Source organism: Phyllobates terribilis, unplaced genomic scaffold (assembly GCF_046119375.1).
Source record: "Phyllobates terribilis strain yellow unplaced genomic scaffold, ASM4611937v1 Scaffold_7__3_contigs__length_470593459, whole genome shotgun sequence".
Classification (NCBI taxonomy): Eukaryota; Metazoa; Chordata; class Amphibia; order Anura; family Dendrobatidae; genus Phyllobates; species Phyllobates terribilis.
In genome coordinates, this window is record NW_027362767.1 from 39,612,871 (window position 1) to 39,635,415 (window position 22,545).

Consider the following 22,545-nt stretch of genomic DNA (forward strand, 5'->3'; position numbering starts at 1 on the left):
TGATCAAAATCCCCCTCAGCCCACCACTCAATTACATTATTTATACATATAATACAGAGGCATTAGAAACCACAATATTAAAATAAATGTTTAATAGATACAAAGGATATTTATCTGCACAACAAGTGTCCTTTTTCTCCTGGGAGTTTTTTTTTTTTTATCTATTTTTTGTTATTACTCAAAAAGTAAAGTTTTCTCAACTTGCATTTAACTATTTAAGTGCAAACTTTTTTTTTTTTAATTAAAAAATAATGTTTTTATAATAAACTAAAAATTGCAGCTTCCATCTTCCTTAGGGGGGGGGGGGTACATTTCAAGTCACTGGAGAAAATGACTGCTTTCATATCAAGTGCATTTCAGACGCTCATTGTAGGTCAAAAATAATAAAAAAAAAAAAATCAGTGCAATACACACAATGGTGGATTAATTCATAATAACCATCTAATAATTAAAAAAAAAATTACTGGGGATTTTCAATAAGCAGACTTTATTTTACATTATATTTATAAAGATTAAATTACATTAAAGTTGAAAAGTATAAAGCAGAGAGGAATGAATGGACTAGTATCGAGTTCCACTGTAACGGCTAAGGAAGTTGTGGAGGTTCTTACATATGCACATATATATATATATATATACTTCTCGGGGTGAGTAGTCGTGAGGTCTAAGGACTGAGCCGATAGAAATTCTCTGCCAAGTATATCCTGTCATTTGTGTGATTTTTTTTTATCTTTTTTTTCCTGTATATTTTCTTATTTAATAGAAATCCGTCTATTCGTCCTGCCCACGGTCTACTCGGACGCTCTGCGGCTGAAGAGCAGCGCCGGGGTCCTCTGTCCTTACGTCTGCTCCTGTAGTGTGTGTCTCGCTACCGGTAGTGTCATGGCTATACTACTGTTCCACTTGGAGAATTCGCTTGGTTTTGGGATGATATTAAACCCTGTGGACAAAGCATTTTTTAATTAATCATAAAACAAACAAAAAAAAAATTAAAAATAATCCAAAAACATTTCAGTGTTACCAGATTTCAAAAATATTCAAATATTGAAATTCTAAAAAAAAAAGTTTAAAGTGGACAGTTTTTACTTTAAATATATGTATAAATCTACCTCATGGCTCCAGAGATTTGGGACTTTTTTTTTTTTATTATTATTATTTAAAAGTAGTTTCTGGGGGCGTGTCATTAAGCATTTTGCATAATTACCCTGTGAGACACACCCTCTTGGTAAAGACTATTAAAATTAGTAGTAAATAACCCAACCCCCCCCCCCCCCCATCTCTGGAACCATATGGTGGATTTGGAGTGGTATTACCATCTCCAAGAGCCTATCCCAATATTTAGTAATATTAGCAAATACCTCCAAATTGAAATTTAGAATAGTTCTTCTGACTAGCCATGTCGCTTCCCCAATGTACAGGGCATTGCAGTAGCTTAGATATCCATGGTTACAACCACTCATAGTGACAGTTGTTAGTGGTCGTAACCATGGATACCTAAACTACTGCAATGCCGGCACATGGAGTTAGCAGTGTCGCTTATCAGAAGAACTATACTACATTTCTAATTGGAGGCATTTGCTAATGTGATTACATCTACTATATATTGGGATAGGATATTGGAGATGGAAAAAAAAAAAACATATGCCTCTTCAGAGAAAAAGAGGACTTGAACAAAAACCAAAAAGACTCGGTAGCAGCAGGAATAAAATAAGAGTAAAAATGCCACTTTTGAGCTGGTGACGGGTCCTCTAGGAATCCTTCAGCTTTGTTTAAATCAAAGAACTTTTTAGCACATTTTTTGGATATAGGAGTATGGCTGGATATTTGCTTGGCTCCCTCAATATTTCTTCTTTTTTTTTTTTTTTTTTTTTTTGAGGAAGATCTAATGTGTCAGTCATAAGAAATCTAGTGAAGAGATATTCAAATTAGGTTGGGGGCGTGTCAATGAACATCCTGACACGCCCCACTGCACTTCTTGCCTCATCTGCATGTGGCTTCCACGCTGGACATCACACAACTGGCACATTGGTTCTCAACAGAAATGTTACTTTTATAGTGTGATAAGTAAGTATTCCACTACATCCACCTGTAAAAATGTGCCAAACAATTCCCTTTAAATAGGAAGAAAGAAAAAAAAACAAAAACAAAGTTTGTATTCCACTTCGTACTATGAACATCCACAACTCTGATCACATTTAGGGTCTATTCTCCTCCCGGCAGATACATTTCTGTTCAAATGATAGGAATGAGGCCTACAGAAATCCAAGCCCTTGCCACAAGAACAAGCTCATTTCAGAGGAATATAAAAGATCTGCCGCTGTAGAAATATTCGGCAGCAGGAAATAACAACAAATGATGGGGATATCCAAAAAGGAAACTCATTGCAGAGTCAAATCTGCAGCATTAACCGCATTGCACACCCTGCTGTATATGTATGGCCAGGGTTGGCATGTATGGAGCGGGTTCAGGGCAGATGCCAGCTGTAATATATGGCGAGCACCTGCCCCTAACAGGAGTGATCACAGCTTATTTCGCTATAAACAGATGCAAAAGACACCACAAACTATACTATAGAGTGGGTACGGAAAGTATTCAGACCCCTTTAATTTTTTCACTGTTTCATTGCAGCCATTTGGTAAATTCTAAAAAGTTAATTTTTCTCATTAAAGTACACTCTGCACCCCATCTTTACTGAAAAAAAACAAAACAAATGCAGACATTTTTGCAAATTTATTAAAGAAAAACTGAAATGTCACATGGTCATAAGTATTCAGACCCTTTGCTCAGACACTCATATTCAAGTCACATGCTGTCCATTTCCTTGTGATCCTCCTTGAGATGATTCTACTCCTTCATTGGAGTCCAGCTGTGTTTAATTAAACTGATAGGACTTGATTTGGAAAGGCACACACCTGTCTATATAAGACCTCACAGCTCACAGTGCATGTCAGACCAAATGAGAATCATGAGCTCAAAGGAACTGCCCAAGGAGCTCAGAGACAATTGTGGCAAGGCACAGATCTGGCCAAGGTTATAAAAGAATTTCTGCATTACTCAAGGTTCCTAAGAGCACAGTGGTCTACATAATCCTTCAATGGAAGAAGTTTGGGACCACCAGAAGTCTTCCTAAACCTGGCCGTCCAGCCAAACTGAGCAATCGTGGGAGAAGAGCCTTGGTAAGAGCGGTAAAGAAGAACCCCAAGATCACTGTGGCTGAGCTCCAGAGATGCAGTAGGGAGATGGGAGAAAGTTCCACAAAGTCAACTATCACTGCCGCCCTCCACCAGTCGGGCCTTTATGGCAGAGTGGCCTGACGGAAGCCTTTCCTCAGTGCAAGACTTATGAAAGCCCTCAGAGTTTGCTCAAAAACACATGAAGGACTCCCAGACTATGAGAAATAAGATTCTCTGGTCTGATGAGACGAAGATAGAACTTTTTGGTGATAATTCTAAGCGGTATGTGTGGAGAAAACCAGGCACTGCTCATCACCTGCCCAATACAATCCCAACAGTGAAACATGGCGGTGGCAGCATCATGCTATGGGGGTGTTTTTCAGCTACAGGGACAGGACGACTGGTTGCAATTGAAGGAAACATGAATGCGGCCAAGTACACAGATATCCTGGATGAAAACCTCTTCCAGAGTGCTCTTGACCTCAGACTTAGCCGAAGGTTCACCTTCCAACAAGACAATGACCCTAAGCACACAGCTAAAATAACAAAGGAGTGGCTTCAGAACAACTCTGTGACCATTCTTTTCTGGCCCAGCCAGAGCCCTGACCTAAAGCCAATGGAGCATCTCTGGAGGGACCTGAAAATGGCGGTCCACCAACGTTCACCATCCAACCTGACGGAACTGGAGAGGATCTGCAAGGAAGAATGGCAGAGGATCCCCAAATCCAGGTGGGAAAAACTTGTTGCATCATTCCCAAAAAGACTCATGACTGTACTAGCTCAAAAGGTGCTTCTACTCAATACTGAGCAAAGGGTCTGAATACTTATGACCATGTGATATTTCAGTTTTTCTTTTTTAATAAATTTGCAAAAATGTCTACACTTGTTTTTTTCAATCAAGATGGGGTGCAGAGTGGACTTTAATGAGAGCTTGAAAAAGGCTGTATTCAGCCGAAACGTTGCCACAGCTCTTGCTGCCCTCGTACAACTATGTAAATGGAAAAATAAAGGGAAAGAAACAAAAAGTGCAAAAATGAAAAATCATCTGCTCCCGGTGCTCGGCAGGTGTTTTACATAGGGCGTATTCTAATGAACCTGCTGACGTCACATTTACAGCAAGGCTTTATTTTTCTCTACATTAGGCATGTGGTCAGAGCTCCACGAGTCAGGAGCTGCTCATTATACATTACATAAAGTGTAAGTACAGGGGAAGTACTGAATACACAGCATAATAGTACATTACCCCCCCCCATATCAGATCTCCCTCAATATAGCATCTCCATCTGGCCAATTTGGGGATGATATAGTTTTCTAGTATTTTTATTTAGTAATTCCAGAGATGTTCTGGCAGCAGTTAAAAACTTGAAAAACCTGCGCAGCCCCCTGCCCAATCCCTCCTTCCACAGGCAGCCCTGGGAGTCGTCCCCCCCCCACCCCACACAGGCAGTATATGAGTCCCCCTGCCACACCCCCCCCCCCACCACACACAAAGTGCATGAGTCCCCCTGCCCCCCCTCAGGCAGCCCCTCAAGTCCCCCTGGCAAACCCCCACCCCCGACAGGCAGCCCCGCGATACCCACTGGCCATTCTCGCTTCTCCAGCTTAAATGTGCCGATTATAGAAGGAGTCCAGTGAGATGTTGTTTCCCAGACCTGCCCTCCACCTCGCTGTCTATCACACTCGGCACTTCTCTTATACAGAGAGCACTCATTTCCCAGCATTTCCTCCCGTTTTCCCCTCTTCCCCGTCCACTTTGATTCCCAGATTTCACCTTGCAGGATGTTCCTCCTTTAAAGAACCATCAATCCCTTACTGCATCAGCAAAGCAGCGCATGGGCATCTAAAGCCACCACCATCTCTGCTTGCGGAGCTAACAGCAATTATCCTTCCATCTATAGTCTCCTCAATAACACAAGCATACAGTCAGGAGGCTGGACTGTATAACAGGCACTGTGCAGTGATCATCAGTATCCAGGATAGTCGTTTCTGCTCGTGGAGAACTTGTGTGGTACACTCCATACAGTTTCAGCATACTGGATGTTTTGGTAACAGATGGCGACATCCTGCCCCCCTCAAAGAAAAAGTCACGGAAATTCCCTACTTTTGCTTTAGAAGTTCAGACAGGGAAATCAAAGTACCCTGACTGGATGTGGGTCAACAGAACTTGCAAGCTTGGTCTGCATCTTTGCAGCCAGGATTATAGAAAGCGCCATCCTCATTGACAGGCTGTGTGTGGTATTGCAGCCTATATACACATCAATAGAGCAGACAACCCATTGTCAGGTGTGCCGCAGTTTCTGAAAGACGACGTGTCTCTAATCATGGAGAACTACTCAAAACACATTTTAACATGAAAATACGGAATTAAATAATGTATGGTTTCCATCACCGAGCTCATCCCCCATTTATCCTTTGCCTGCCTCTAGAAAAAGCTTTAGTTGTATCTTAAAGGGCTCGGTCAGTGGGAGTACCAGACTGACCAAGTCACGCATGGCTATAAAAAACAAGATTATAAAGCCTTTAAAAAAATAAAAACAAATCCATGATAAACCACTACGTTACTCCATTTTACCTGATAAATCCGCACTATCCGCTCCTGTAAGAACAAAGAATGTCTTCACATGCATTGCCATCTACAATTAAAGAACACTCCGACAATCGGTGGGGGACGGAGAAAGACAGCGACGCAAAGAGGACCCACCCCATTCATGCTTCGTCCCCCCATTACAAGATTTCATTCATTTAGTTAAGGTGAATTTGAACACAGCACTTACCTGTCCGGGCCTCGCACCGCTATACTCTACATCTGCACCGTTTTTGGTACTGCATACTCATCTCTCAGAAACATTTGAAATTTTATTTTTTTTTGGTCTAAGCAATTTAGCTGAAGAATACTTACAATTTTCTCACTTTATTTTTATTTTTTTAACCAACCAGCATTTTAAACCCCCCCCCCCCATCCATTAGCAATTTATACACAGACCATAAAGACGCCAAATATCCATAATGTCTACGGAAGAAGTAAATGAGGAGCTGCTGGGAACAGCCGGGGAGCGGACGCCATCAGAGTAGAGAACGTGTAGAAGGTGCCGTCGCCAAAGTAGGTCCCAAACAAATCATACCATGGAGGAGCTGTGACGATGGGTGCGGGTCGGTGCCAAGTTAAAGATGCAGATTTATCGGGGGGGGGGGGGGGGGTGAGACTGGCTTCAGATGTGTGTGGCCCTATCATGACAGTCACAATAGGGCCCCCCCCCCCCCAAAGCAAGAGACGTCTCCCCCAAATTACAACAGCCTCGAAAGTCATACGAATGTCTATGGTGGCTGCCGACATGGATATTAGTCCAGAAAGGTCAATGTGTCGTTACAGCAGGGATAGACTTACTTGAAAGTTAATCTTTAGCTTTTATGTAAAAGGATTTAAAATTTTTAGAACAAAAAATAAATAAATAATGTAGATTTAAAGTTTTATGTAGGAAAACCCCCCTCCCGAGAACCTAGTGATCTTGGGAGTGTTCGTACAAGGGGTAATCTAAACTTAAAAGCTTTGACCAGCACAACTGGTGCATCATCACATGCCCGCCCTATCGGCGGCACCGGACAAACCGTAAATGATGCAGCCAATGGCTCTTTAAAGAACAGACCCCAATTTTCGGATGCCCTATGAACTTTTATGGGACTTCCAAAATAGCCGAGCAAGCATGCAACCTCATTCTAAGCTGTGAAAGATGGGGCCCATGCTTGGGATATCCTATGGATATGCCATAAAATGTGCAAGATGGGAATTAAAAGAAAAAAAAAGAAAAATTTCCCCTTAGTCAGTACAGTCCAGTCCATAGTCAATTTGGCAACCAGAGGAGCAAATCTGGGACAGTACAACAATAAATTACCGTAATGTACACATTGGGGACAAAATGTCACTTTCCTAACAACCTGTCAGGTTGCAATTAGCTTATTACCAAATTGACTATAATTTTCAGTTGAATATTTTATACATTTTTTTTTTTTTTAATCAGAAAATACCCTATTTTAGAAAAAAAAATAGTCTTTAAGACAAATGCATTTTTGCTTATACATTTTCCATTGCAGGAATCCAAGGAGTGGAGTAAAATAAAAAATAAAAAAAAAGCCAGTTTGCGCTCAGGAGGCTTTAACACCGTGCCTGAAGGGCCGCAATTCTTTCCTCCCTGAAATTTTGGGGGCTAATCTTTAGATCCTACGGTACAGTCACGCATAAAGGTACTACTCAGACTCGTAGGACGCGTACCCTCATCCACCCCACCACATATATAGATTTTTGGGGCATTCATGGTAAGGTAAAACTCTTTAATATACCCTCAAAAGCCATGTGAGCATGCTTTGTAGGGACACTGAATCAGCAGGGGACGGTGGCAAGATGTGAGATCATAGCCGGGAAGCAGCAGCCTGCAAAGGTCTGACTGCAGCTTTGGTATCATATAATACATGATCAGTACAAGATTAGTGAGAATGATCCAACATCAGATGTCAGCCCGAATCTGCCCTTTCACAAATGGGTTAACTAGGGTCGATCTAAAGCCCCTGCCATTGTAGCACCAGTTTGGTGAGGTGGGCAACTAGTCAGCTGCATCCCCTTATTAATGGCATTACTGTATCAACAGGGTTCCCATCTATCAGATATTTTATAGTATCTCATAGGCTTTCGGGCCCCCTTACATTCCAGGGTGCACCCCACTATAGTTATGACCCTGCCAAATATTAAAAAGGGGCTAAAAAAATAAAGTGGGGGAGAAAAAAAAAAAAACAAAAAACAAATTATCACTATGGAATTTTGTTTTTTTTTGTATCACTGATGTTATAAGAAAAGAGTTACACATTAAGAATACTAAAGAAGTCAAGGTAACCGTTTTATTTACAGAAATACAGACGGTGTTAGCTGAATCGGAGAAAATTGCGTCCACTTTGCCTCTAGATTGACTCAATAATTACACGTACTTTTCCTTCTTCACCAGTACATTGACAAGTGCCTCCACGTTAGTAAGCCGGGCCGCGTCCCCCCATAATCTGCATGCCTTACTACTCCCTCCCCCGACCATGTGGCATTCTGCCTGCACATTGGGTAAGGGTGGTCACACATTTAGTAGCTCACACAATGTACAGTGCTTCTGGTTAATGATGGGGTGTATTTTTTTTTTTCCGCTTCTCTTTGGTTGGCACAATAGGCTTCAATCTTACAAGTAAAATTTTTTTCTACGGTTTTTGCAAAATTTCAAATGATTCAAAACGGTATGACATGCAGTAACCAAAATGTGTCTCAAAAAGAAACAAAAAAAATTATTATTTTTTTTAAACAGCGCTCTACACCGAATGGAAAGAAAACGTCAGCATTATCCCACACTGGTTGGAATGGACCCGTCATGTGCGTACCGCTGGGATTGGCAATTTGCTGGCTCAACCAATAAACGGCCAATCAATTTGCAGGGTAGGGTTTTTTTTTTTTTTTTTAAGGATCGTCCACCATTGGGTTTTGCTTCAGCAACGTGTCAGTCTCCTCGGCAGGCAAGTGACGGGTCTACATGACCACTGAATTTCTAATCTGGATGCAGCATTAAGGGTTAAAACTTACCACTTTACCAGGCCTTGCCCATGTGCAAATAAATCCTTCCTGACAAGCAGTGACTATACAGTCTTCAAGAAAAATAAGCACAGTTAGTCTTTCGTGTGCTATCTTTTTACAGATAAGAGGCTCTAACAAGGGGACGTCTTCCATCCTGGGACAGAGCGCGGTCCCCAAGGTTTTAGCAGGGTCCGTTTTGTTTTTTGTCACTAGGTTCAGTTTGTCGCTACTCTTGCTAGATATATGTCCCATGCTGTGGTTCCTTTTGTGGTCTTTGTCGTGATGTCTCTCCTTGCGGTCGTGGATGGACAGGGTGGCGAACTTGCTGACGCCGGACGCGTTGGCGCTGTCCACGCTGCTTTTGCTGCCAGTGTTGGACACGGCCGAGTGGGGAAGGCTGTTGGACCTTGGAAGAGGGGGAGGTATGGCGTTGCCTGGCGTGGTGATAGTGTTGCCGTTACTTCCTGGGTTGGCAGGGGCATTTCCTGCAGGTGGGCTCGTGGCATTCATCACGTTGGTATGTGTCCTCGTTCTCGACAGAGGTTGGTGAGGGAAAAGAATGTCTTCAGTAAGGTCCCATAAGCACAGTTGTGTATCTTGTCCTACCGAGCCAAATCTATAAGTCACGCTAACTGGGCGACTGTCGGTAGAGTTCCTTTTGGACAATCTGGACTGCGTACTGTTTGCTCGATCTCTACCGAAGCTGATCAGTTCTTGGAAATCTTCATCGCTTCCGCTGAACTCCATGGGGTCAGTCTCTTCCACACTAGTGGTATTTGGGTCGAACGCCACCACGCTGACCCAAGATTTGTGTCCCTGACCTCTAGCTATAACACGACAGTCGACGAAGGACCAGACAGTCACCAAGTCGTCCTCTCCGCCGGTCACTATGTACTTCCCGTCTGGGCTCCAACACACACATAGGAGCCCTCCAAAGTAGCTTTTCATAGTACCATGCAACTCCACAGAATCGAAGTTAAACACGCGTAGGAAGCCGTCTTGGCTCACACAGGCTAAGAATTTCCCATCCGGAGAAAAAGCAAATTCATTCAGGGCTCCCTCTCCCACAGTCCATTTCAGCAGAGGGTTTCGGGTGGATTTGCTCTTGCATGTATGAACGGCAAAACTTTCTCCTTGCTTGAGAAGCTGGTAATGGGGCGCGGTGGTGCCACATGTGTGCTCCACATTATACAAGTACATGTTCCCGCTGGAATGAGCTACGAGAAAGAGGCTTTCGGAGCCCGGGACCCATTTTACACAAGTTACCCTGGACTTGTCTATTAGCCTCTGTTGGAGACAAAAGAAAAAAAAAAAAAGATATAAAACTTAGCCACAAAACATGTTAATATATAGCCAAGCGCATACGGTGCGACAATGTGACAAGACCAAAAACTTTCCCATTGCACTTGCAAAAAGGTTTTCTGCATACATAAACCACTTAATAAAAGTGTTGCGCGACTTTCTAATTTACTTTCATCAGAGAGCCCCGTTTTTCCATTTATTGAGATCTCAAAAACCCATCCCGATACTTCCCTAGCTCATTAGTTTATTCATTACTTGATAAAAAAAATAAAAAAATTGTTGTGGTTTCTACAGCTCCTGTGCACAGCAATGAGTTTTCAAGGTAACAAAAGTTCTGTGTAGTCTAAACCTGCAATCTCAAAAAAAATAAATAACTGCGGCATCAGACTACAGAGCTTGTTTGTAGTCTGTTACCATGGAAACACATAGGAGCTGTAGGAACAAAACAGTGATGTGCACGACCCCGAAATCATTGCCCAATGTAGAATTTATAATATCAGGATTGTCCACACCAAAAGAAAACCCGACAAAAAATGCTGCACTACTGCAACGCTATGGGTCATCACTACAATTACCGTACATAGTATGCAGGCGCAAGCACGAGCCCTACATGAGGAAATGGGGTCTCCCTTCCCCCGCATTTACCTCTTCATTAAATAGCTTGCTGGTCTCCTTCTTAATGGGGTCTATGAGTTGGACCTGGCCAGCAGAGAAGCCGACGAGTAGAGAAACGCTCTCGGCCGTGGCGGTGAGATGATTGAAGTCATGACATGTGGGCTGCGTCCCTTTGTAGATCCGCTTGTCTATGGGTTTGCTCAGATCTGCAGCCTGAGGAGAAAACACAAAAACATGTCTGATAAATCTACAGACAGTGATCACACACACACACACAAAAATGACACCACCCGGACCCCCTAATAATAGAGGTCACTATGGTCGAGTGCCAACCCCCCCCCAGGAGGAAGAAGCATCCAGATAGGGGAAAGTTTCATTAGTTTGCAGTTTTAGACACTTGTAGAGGTCGGCCAAGGTCAGAGCTACAACCATGGATAATGCTATGGAGAGCAGACACTGCCGCGCTGCAGGTGAAGCCTTAAAATGCACACTTTTTTTTTTTCAGACTGTGATCCATTAAAGGGGTTTTAAGAAAAGTGAGCCCATATGCTTTTATTTAAGTGCCAGAATGCACTCGCCCTTCCCGGGACTTGGCTGCTATGGTGATGTCAACTCTACAGTGCAAATAAACACTGCGGCCAAACACTCAACTTGGGGGGCTTGTGCAGTCTATCAGAGCAGCCGAGCCTAGCGATTGGCTGCAGCATTTGTGACAAAACTGATGCAGCCAATCCAAAGACCATCGGAGGAAAGCCGGCACTGGACCTGGGGAGGGATACATGATAATTACCCAAAAAGGATAATGTGAAGCATGAGACTATGATGATACAGAAACAATGACCCCCACCCTCTCCTCTCGGGCGCTGCATGGGACAGTTGCTGTCGGATGCCCTGTAGAGATGGCCAAAGATTTGCAGCACAGTTTCTGCAGCCATGGCAGTAGTCCTTGGCTGCTGGACTAGAGCCCTGCAAACCTCCCACCGGCACCTCGACTGATTCGGAGGCCTGGAGTGAAACCATATTGATGCACAACCTACTAATATAAGCAGGAGGCAGTTTGCAGAGCTCCGGTCCAGTGGCTACTAAAGTGGCCGCAGCCCATGGTCTATTGCTGTGCATGTAAGGTACCTGTATCCTATTATAGGGCGTCTGATGTTTGTCTCGGCAACTATCCCACCAGCGTGGTCCTTTGAGGCCGGATGTGGACATGAGAGCTGCTGCACAACTCCTTTAACCATTTCCTGACCACTCAATCATTGCTGGGAGGAGCTGAATCTTGCCATACATCTCCCGTGTGGGGAACACCCTGTCTATGACCTCTGTCCCTGTAGGTCCTTACTGCACATGAACCACTGCTATACTGCAATTTGGAGAAAAACAAGAGACCGGTCACAAAGTCTGGTTCCGAACTGATCCCCTCCCCAAGGAACGCCACGCGATGACACCGGGCACATCCTGACGGCGAGTGTGAGATGTTCTCGGCGGCGGCCCTTTATTGGAAGAGGCGATCATCAAGAACAAAGCTGGAAGGGAAGATCCGGCCTTAATTCCAAATTCATTTCATGTAAATGACTCCTCACAGTAATCTGCCTCTAATGCTCCCAGGTCCCTAAACCTCTGCAAATCTACCGAACAGGGAAGAGGAAAATCCGCCGGCTGCTGGACGCTAATCCGATTTCACATCACTGGGGGAGCCGGTGGGGTGCCAACTGTCAGCATTTCTGCTCTGAAGCTGCCAGCGAATTCAGAGACGCCAGCAGAATCGCCAACGTGGAGGAGGGCCCCCACCATCCCAAAACTGGGACCTGATGCTGAAACATCAGTCTATTCTCATGGATATAATGCCGACAGGGGACGGGTGCATATGGCTGCGATCGAGTCACTCAATGTACAAGCCCAGGTCTGCCCCTTCACAAGCATGTAGCCATGAAAGAGGCAGCACTATCTGTGCTGAAGTTTACAAGCGGAAACAAGGATGTAGAACTATTTCTGAACCATTTTACAGGAGAAGACAAGGAGGCAGTACTATCTGCGCCTGCATAATTTACAAGAAGCGACACCATCCGTGCCTACAACATATACAGGGAAAGACAATGAGGCAATACCATGTGTGCCTGCATCATCTACATGAAGAGACAAGGAGGCAGTACTATCTGTGCTTGCACCATTTATAGAGAAAGACAAGGAGGCAGTACTATCTACGCCATCACTTACGTAGTGGCAGCATGATTTAGATGGCAATAGCATTGGACCTAGCAAGGTGACCTCTCCATTACATGGAAATACCAAGACAGATGGAGATCACCAAGACTATATATACACTGGCCCCTCTATATCTTGCACAGTCACCCATTTATTTAAGTGGTCTCATTTCAGCAGCCAGTCACCCAGAATCACCGTACTGCATGCATCATGAGCCGGTGTAACAGATCTGGGCACTCAGAAGGATCTCTATTTGGGAGATTAATCAGGTTAAGGGGTTAACAGCTTGTGCCCAGAACTCACCCCCAGACCTCGGAGTGACCCAGCTCCTTGGCACCGACTCTGAATTGACGGATTTGTCGATTAAGGCCAAAACAGGAAACTGATCCCAGAAATCCGACCCATTGTTGAGACCGGCCATGGTGCCAAGGGCCATTTTATCTTCGTGAATAACAGCAGTATCACAGTCTGCTGAAACAATCAATCGCTTCTCCATCGTCATCTACGGAGCCAAAAATCTATACTCCCGGGACACCGCAGGGAGGCCAAGACCACAGCGAGGCCTCAATCACTGAGTATAGCGTATGAGTCAGCGCCATGACAGGTGCCGCCTGAGCGGTAGACGCTGACGAGAGAGACGCACTCGATCCTCCAGCAAAGGAAAATACAGAAAGTGCCCCCGACGTTGGGACGACTTTGCCGGAGAACAAGGGGCGATGTATATATGGGGAGGGGGCTCTGTTCCTGCAGAAGGGTCCGGGAGCAATGAAACCTGAAACTCCACTCATGTTTTATTCCTAAATGTATAAACACTGACAAAGTGAAGCACTGAGAGGTGACCGGCTGCACAGGCATCGGCTTTCACCAGATTAACCTCTTAATGCGGTGCAAAGGCAACAATCAACTCCATGGGTAGAGTTTTACACTTCAAGTGGCCGTTCCCACCTACCATTCACTTCAATGGGACCTGCTACCAGCTGATCGTTCCAGGAGTTGCACCCGCACTAATCCACAGATCCTAAAAATATGTAAATCAATATTGAAGTTCTGGACAACACCTTTATGTTTGTGACTTATCACTGGTCTGCAGCTATTCTCCCGCTATTGCAAAAATTACACCTCCCAGCATGTCCTGACAACCGGTGTGCAGCCCGAGAACACGACCATAAGTGAAGCTTCATCTCTAGCAGAGCAGTGCATGATGGGAGGACGTTGGGAGAAAATACAGAGTTAATGTTTTATCAGATCTTTAAAACATTGAGTCATGGGACAGGAGGAAGCCCTGCGTCCACGTTTCCAGCACGACAGGGGTAAATTACTTCTTGTTCTAGATTTTAAGAGGCCCCCTTTAAGATCTAATTCCTCAGCAGAGTCATATATCTGCTGCTGGATTCACTGACAGCAAGCCAAGATCTTGATAATAAGAATATTAGAAAGGGGCACGATGCCGCCCTCCGTCTCCATCCAGGATGTGACCAGCGGCACCTGCCCCTAGGCCTGGCACAATGGCGGCCCCCGCGCCTGATGCCAAAACAGACTGTTTAATGACAACAGAGCCTAAGAGACTACACGAACAGCGGGAAAACAACCCGGCAGCGACAAAATGCCACCAAATATAAAACATGACGCTTACTTGGAGACAGGCAGAACTTCCAGTCCCATACATAAGGTCACGACTCGTTATTCTTTGATGAAGGTCCCAGGTTGTGACATTTAAAAGGGGTCGTCCAAGATTTAGAAAAATGTGTTTTCTTCCAAAAACAACGCCACTCCCGTCCACAGGTCACGTGAGATAATGCAGCTTGGCCCTATTTATTTCATTGGTGCCGTGCTGTAATACCAGACACAACCTACGGATGAGGGTGGAGCTGTTTCTGCAGGACAGCAGCCATGCTTATACAGCGCCTCTAATATTGCATCTATCCCCTCCCCCCTTCCTTTGCTGGTCCCCTGGCAGTGGCGCTGCGCAGCTCCAGCGTTCAGAGTCCTTTGTGCATTTTTCACGGCTTGATACGATCTGCCTCTATTTTTATAATTTGCCGCGTCTGGGAGAACTGAACTCCTTTCTTTCCAGTCCCTGGGATATTCCCAGCAGATCATTAACCACGTTCCACAACCGGTTTCACCTTTGCAAAAACGAAAATTCAGCCACTTCCTGAATGCTGCGCCAACGTCTGATAACCCGGGCGGGCTTACCGGGCAATGCCATGGAGATCACCAGGCTGAGTGCGGACACAATGGCGGCCATTGGTATCCTGTAGGGCATGCTCCGTGTACGGAAACAAGAAGAGGCGTCTGAGAAATGGACTTCCAAAAACGCGTCCTGCACCCCATAACTAATGTCCAAGATATGAAATGCCAGGAGGACGTTACCCCTGGCTGCATTGTGCCCGCTGTACAGATGGTGGAGGAGGATAATGGTACGGGATCGTTAGCATGGGGCTGCCTCGGCTCCTTAGTTTCAGTGATGGGAAATCTTAATCTTCAGCACAAGACATTGCTTCAGCTTTGTGGGAACAGTTTGGGGGTTCACCCCTTTTCCGTTCCCCATGACTGTGCCCAGTGCACAAGGTCCATATAGACATGGAGGGGAGATCATGGCCGCACAGAGCCGGGACCTCAGCCCCATGCAACAAGTGAGATTGTGAGCCCGGACCCCCAGCATCAGGCTCTGACCCCACAAATGCTCTTCTGGATGAAGGGGCAGAAGTTCCCACAGATGCCTCCAAAATCTTTTAGAAAGTCTTCCCAGAAGAGCGACTCCATATTAATGTCTAAGGGATGTAGAATGGGAGGTCAGAGAAGCTCTGGGAGGCAGAGGGGGGCACACACTTTTCTCCATATAGTGTCCCAGTTGGAAATTGAGTGGGTGACTATTCACACTTTGCGAACTGCAGAGAATGTCCAGCTTCCATGAATCCCCATAGAAGTGATTGGAGTAAGCAGCGCATGCACCTCCCTTTACGAGGGTCTGTGCTCCAGATAAATCCCAGTCCTGCCTTAATGCTAAGTAACGTCATCTGTGCGATCGGAGATGCGGCATGAACCATAGTGATTCGGCACGACGACATGAACGCTGAGGCTTCACGGATCCAGAGTAATCTGATCAGCAGCAGCTTCCTCCCCTCCAAGACGTGAACAGGGGATGAAAATAACATTCAAGTACCAACACGGATTTCCCATCAGGAGGAACCTGTGAACACTGCAGGTCCTGCTGCCGAGACCCCGGGGAGCCCCGCAGGACCCCTGAGTAACCACATGGCCCTTTCCCCCTGCACAATTCTTCCTTTATAACAGTCTGTTAAAAAAAATGTACAAAAGGTCACCTGGCGCAGCACCCCCGGAGACCCCCTTTCACATGACTATGCTCTGGCTAATAAGTGGGGGTCTTGAGCATGGGACGCTCCTCATCTATAAGGTCCATACTAATCTCTACAAAAGAAAAAAGTTCTGTAACTTTCCAAGTAGTCTGCATTTACATTTCTCAGGATATATATTTTTTTAATCTCTGCTTGCTGTGAGTGAATGAAAAACAAGGCTCCATCCACAGCTTGAAAAAATCCCCCCCTGACTTATCCCTGCTCACACAGCTGAGGGTTTGTTGCAATGTATAAGGCTATGCCAAGGGCTGTAGGAAATAAATTGATTGTGCTGGGTGCACAGACCCGCATCATATGGTCACCAAGCCATGCAATACCACATTTGACCAGTAGTGGCAGCTGCAGGAGAAACGTGTGATAATTTCTAGTGATCACAGACGATCACCAACGAAAGGCGTCTCAGAGCGCAGCTCAGCAGGACACGTTCTGTGCAGCTGCTGATCCAGCAGGGGGCGCCAGGGACAGGATCAATCAGTAAATAAGACGCGATTTATCTGAAGATTAAACACAGCATGTCCTACGTAGATTACATCGAGGGACGATGCCACGTGTGCACACAGACCTGACTTCACATGAGTTTTCTCCTACAGAACAAAACACCTATCATTTCATGGAAGAGAAGAAGGAAACGTGTCAAAGGCCTCGGAGTCAAATTACAAGAAAACAGCTGAGGATGGAGAAACATTTGACTTTCAGATTATATATATATATATATATATATATATATATATATATATATATATATATATATATATATATATATATATATATATATATATATATATATATAGTGTGAGAGCCCATCAGTTTTTCAACAAAATGCAGCGTGTAACACCTTAATCCGCTCTACTGATAGTATAAGCCCAGTAAAGTCCGTCACCCGTATAGCGGACCTGTATTAGCTCAAGTTCAGGTGTGTAAAGTAAAAAAAACAAAAACAGCAATGGATCTGTTAAAAAATAATAAAAGTGTACGCAATGCGGATGATGTCCATATGACATGCTTTTTTTTTTTTTTTTAATGTAAAAGCATCTATTGAGTTCAAAGAGCGAGTCTGAACCAAGAAACTGATCAGCCCAGTGCCGGCTGCACTCGCGGGAACCATCTCATGGACTCGCGTTGGTCGGAGCACTGTCTGGTTTGCGTACGCAAAGCACATGGATAGAAAATACGACTAAAGAGCCCTATGGAAGTGCAATAATCTAGTGTGAAAAAGGCCTAAAAATAAAACAGCCCAGGTCAAGTGTTGCTTCTTTCTTCGTATAATTTACAAGTGGCGAGCAAATGACCGCTGCAGCCCATCAGTGTTGAGCCATGATGCCAATAATACCGGCATTGGACCATTGTGGCAACTGATTGGCTGCAGAGGTTACATGCTGGCTGCTTATACACAAGAGGCCCGGGAGGTCCCCCCCACCACCAAAAGAGGCCCGGGAGGTCCCCCAGAGCATCAGCGGTGGACCACTGGAGTGGGGGTGAGATGGAGAGTTGGTAAATTTCACAGTCGTGTCAACAATGAATGAGATTTGCATTTCTGTTACTTTACAAAGCAGACAGTCAGCAGTGTCCACAGCCTTCCTGACAACCCAGGAGCGCCCTGCACGGCATAAACGGGTGCTGCAGATGTCTGACTGATCTTGTACGAGTTTCCCGGGAGAGCAGCCAAAAAAAGTCCAACCAGGTCAGATGTGTGATTACCACTACAGACAAGAAAAGCCACCACTGCCCCAATAGCCTTAAAGCCCCCAAACACTCAAGTCTTCATTATTTCACTTAACTCGGTGGAGTCCTATTCACAGATGAAGATATATTATCGTATTACTAAGGGTACAGCAATGTTCAGTGACTCCTGCTTTTTTTTTTTTTTTTTTGCCATTGTCTTTCCCTTATACTTTACACTGCAGCTCTGCTTGCTCAGAGTGACTTGTGTATAATTACTACTGAGGAAGAACCATATGTGGTCACCGCATAGGAAGATACTTCACCATGGGGAGGAGGCTGGAGATTTGATATGATAGTGCCCCTGCGGGAACAAACCAGGCGTAACAGGTCGCTTCATTATTAGAGAGACTAACATTTCCAGCATCCTCAGGTCCATTGTTACAAAATAATGAGTCGTCTAGTCAAATCGGTGAGAAACTGAACTATTACAGTAGAACTACAAGTCCAAGCATGCCATGATAACACATCAAGGCTTTAGATATTAGTAACTGCTCTGTGGGTCACGTGTGGGGGGCACGGGATGGGGCAGGTCATGCTCTAATAAGTTACTAAACACAAGGTCGTGTGTGCGCCCCACTGTCATCTTCACCTCCCCCCAGAGCATCCATCCTCCCGTACTGTGGTCCACAATAGCCACTACACAGGCAGCAGAGATCGCCTGACACAGGGCAGGACTGTCACCCACGGGCCAAAATATCAACAGGCATCAGAAATATTCCCACAAAGCAAAAGATGAGAATGTGAAGGGTCGACTGGGGCCAGAACAGTCTGGTCTCTGTTTATGGCTCCTGGTCGGATGTTCAAAGTATATTTTCTCTGAAACCCGGGAGCTATTCAGGTACATACAGGTGCTTCTCAAAAATATCGTCAAAAAGTGAATTATTTGAGTTCTTCAATACAAAAAGTGAACCTCCTATATTATACAGAGTCATTACACACAGAGGGATCTATTATATAGAGTCATTACACACAGAGGGATCTATTATATAGAGTCATTACACACAGAGGGATCTATTATACAGAGTCATTACACACAGAGGGATCTATTATATAGAGTCATTACACACAGAGGGATCTATTATATAGAGTCATTACACACAGAGGGATCTATTATACAGAGTCATTACACACAGAGGGATCTATTATACAGAGTCATTACACACAGAGGGATCTATTATACAGAGTCATTACACACAGAGGGATCTATTATACAGAGTCATTACACACAGAGGGATCTATTATATAGAGTCATTACACACAGAGGGATCTATTATATAGAGTCATTACACACAGAGGGATCTATTATATAGAGTCATTACACATAGAGGGATCTATTATATAGAGTCATTACACAGAGTGATCTATTTCACGTGTTTATTTCTGTTAATGTTGATGATTATGGCTTACAGCCAATGAAAACACAAAAGTCATTATCTCAGTAAATTAGAATACATTATAACAGCAGCTTGAAAAATGATTTTAAAATCCGAAATGTCCTACTGAAATGTCTGTTCAGTAAATGCCCTCAATACTTGGTCGGGCTCCTTCTGCATCAATTACTGCATCAATGTGGCATGGAGGCGATCAGCCTGTGGCACTGCTGAGGTATTATGGAAGCCCAGGTGGCTTTGATAGCAGCCTTCAGCTCGTCTGCATTGTTGGGTCTGAGGTCTCTCATCTTCCTCTTGACAATACCCCATAGATTCTCTATAATAGATTCTCTATGGGGTTAAGGTCAGGCGAGTTTGCTGCCAATCAAGCACAGTGATACTGTTGTGTGTAAACCAGGTATTGGTACTTTTGTCAGTGTGGACAGGGGCCAAGTCCTGCTGGAGAATGACATTTCCTTCTCCATAAAGCTTGTCGGCAGAGGGAAGCATGAAGTGCTCTACAATGTCCTGGTAGACGGCTGCGCTGACTTTGGTCTTGATAAAACACAGTGGAGCTCCACCAGCAGATGACATGGCTCCCCAAACCATCACTGATTGTGGAGACTTCACACTAGACCTCCAGCAGCTTGGATTGTGTTCCTCTCCACTCTTCCTCCAGACTCTGGGACCTTGATTTCCAAATGAAATGCAAAATTTACTTTCATCTGAAAACAACACCTTGGGCCACTGACAACAGTCCAGGTCTTTTTCTCCTTGGCCCAGGTAAGACGCTTCTGGTACTGTCTATTGGTCATGAGTGGCTTGACACAAGGAATGCAACACTTGTAGCCCATGTCCTGGATACGTCTGTGTGTGGTGGCTCTTGAAGCAATGACTCCAGCAGCAGTCCACTCCTTGTGAATCTCCCCCAAATTTTTGAATGACCTTTTCTTAATCCTTTCAGGCTGCAGTTATCCCGGGTGCTTGTGCACCTTTTTTCTACCACACTTTTTCCTTCCACTCCTCAACTTTCCATTAATATTCTTGGACACAGCACTCTGAACAGCCAGCTTCTTTACCAATGACCTTTTGCAGCTTACCCTCCTTGTGAAGTGTGTCAATGACTGCCTTCTGGACATCTGTCAAGTCAGCAGTCTTCCCCATGATTGTGGAGCCTACTGAAACAGACTAAGGGACCTTTTTAAACGCTTAGGAAGCCTTTGCAGGTGTTTTTTGTTAATTATTCTAATTTACTGAGATAATGACTTTTGTGTTTTCATTGGCTGTAAGCCATAATCATCAACATTAACAGAAATAAACACTTGAAATAGATCACTCTGTGTGTAATGACTCTATATAATATAGGAGGTTCACTTTTTGTATTGAAGAACTGAAATAAATTAACTTTTTGATGATATTCTAATTTAGTGAGATGCACCTGTATGTTATCTTTATGCAACAGTGGTGATCAGGTTCCCTTTAACCATTACATCACCATTATCCCACACTGCGCAGGTACCAGGATATTAACCCCTTCTCTGCCAATATCCAGATCATCATTCTATGTGGTGCAGGTAGAGGGGAATATGAACTTGTACCACATACAACCTCCAGGCCTGTTACTCTGCCCCAATACCCAGCAGGACACCGTATGTTATACCGTGTGTAAACGGTGTTCCTCCTGCCCTGATCACCTCCCCCGTATCTGGGGGATGGGGTGGGGGGGTAAGGAGCAGCCCCTGAATCTGGAAGGGGGGGGGGGGTGAGGAGCGGTCCCCCGTATCTGGGGGATGGGGTGGGGGGGGTAAGGAGCAGCCCCTGAATCTGGAAGGGGGGGGGGGGGGTGAGGAGCGGTCCCCCGTATCTGGGGGATGGGGTGGGGGGGGTAAGGAGCAGCCCCCGAATCTGGAAGGGGGGGGGGGGGGTGAGGAGCGGTCCCCCGTATCTGGGGGATGGGGTGGGGGGGGTAAGGAGCAGCCCCCGAATCTGGAGGGGGGGGGGGGGGGTGAGGAGCGGTCCCCCGTATCTGGGGGATGGGGTGGGGGGGTAAGGAGCAGCCCCCGAATCTGGAAGGGGGGGGGTGAGGAGCGGTCCCCCGTATCTGGGGGATGGGGTGGGGGGGTAAGGAGCAGCCCCCGAATCTGGAGGGGGGGGGGGGTGAGGAGCGGCCCCCCGTATCTGGGGGATGGGGTGGGGGGGTAAGGAGCAGCCCCCGAATCTGGAAGGGGGGGGGGTGAGGAGCGGTCCCCCGTATCTGGGGGATGGGGTGGGGGGGTAAGGAGCAGCCCCCGAATCTGGAAGGGGGGGGGTGAGGAGCGGTCCCCCGTATCTGGGGGATGGGGTGGGGGGGTAAGGAGCAGCCCCCGAATCTGGAAGGGGGGGGGGGGGGGGGGGTGAGGAGCGGTCCCCCGTATCTGGAAGGGGGGGGGGTAAGGAGCAGCCCCCATATCTGGAAGGAGGTGGGGGTAAGGAGCAGCCCCCGTGAGGTGAGGAACGTCCCGGTGTCGCCGCAGCCTCCCGTCCGCCTGTTGTGTAACCTGACCCCGCGGTGTCGCCGCCGCCGCCGTTGCGGCCCAGTGTCGGCCCCGCCCCCTCCCGGGTGGCCTCACCTTCCGGACGCCCTTATAGATGTAGAAGTACAGCTCTCGGCCCACATTGAAGCAGATCCTGTCCCCGTTACCGGACTGATCGTTGACGTTGACGAATGAGACCTTGACGGGGTTGGAGCCCTGAGAATTAAAGGGCACCCGGTTGGGGCGGCTGTACTCGGAGTGAGAGAGGAGCTTGTAGAGGCCTTCCCGGGTGGTGAACTGGGTCTTAATTTCGTTCATTTCCTTCCCTCCTCCCTCCGCCGCCATCTTGGAAAGCAGCTCTCATCCTGCCAAATACCCGGATCTGGCCGAGCGCGCATGCGCAAGGCAAGCCCTCAGGGGGTTCGCACACTACAGTGTACGGCCCCTCCTTCGGTGGGGGGGGTCATGTGTCGCCATTAGTCTTACTGCGCATGCGGGCTGTTCGCAGGGTGGAAGTGTCTGTTAGTGGTGCGTTGTCGCCATCTGTTGGTCATTTATGAAACTCCATGTAATTAGTAATGTCTGTCATCAGCCCCAGTGCGACGAGCTGCGATCCCAGGGGTGATTGTATCATGCGGTGGTAAATGACGTCCGGGAGTCCTCCCAGTGGGG

General features: G+C 46.0%; 1 protein-coding gene across 1 annotated transcript; it reads right to left on the reverse strand.

Annotated features, from left to right (window-relative positions):
* Positions 1 to 470: 470 nt before the first annotated feature.
* Positions 471 to 22,281, reverse strand: WDR20 (WD repeat domain 20). Its single transcript, XM_073638392.1, has 4 exons — positions 21,970 to 22,281; positions 10,717 to 10,899; positions 8,779 to 10,056; positions 471 to 940 (listed from the first exon to the last, which is right to left on the reverse strand). Exons 1-4 carry the CDS (start codon positions 22,216 to 22,218, stop codon positions 887 to 889), a joined length of 1,764 nt encoding a protein of 587 aa, XP_073494493.1. The 5' UTR covers positions 22,219 to 22,281; the 3' UTR covers positions 471 to 886.
* Between the last annotated feature and the right edge of the window lie 264 nt (positions 22,282 to 22,545).

What these genes read in the sequence shown, in the direction of transcription:
- WDR20 (XM_073638392.1), bottom strand. Translation starts at nt 22,218, where the DNA reads ATGGCGGCGGAGGGAGGAGGGAAGGAAATGAACGAAATTAAGACCCAG. An exon ending in TCTATAAGGGCGTCCGGAAG is followed by an intron (nt 10,900 to 21,969) that starts GTGAGGCCACCC and finishes TTTTCTCCTCAG; the next exon opens with GCTGCAGATCTGAGCAAACC. An exon ending in GCAAGCTATTTAATGAAGAG is followed by an intron (nt 10,057 to 10,716) that starts GTAAATGCGGGG and finishes TGTCTCCAACAG; the next exon opens with AGGCTAATAGACAAGTCCAG.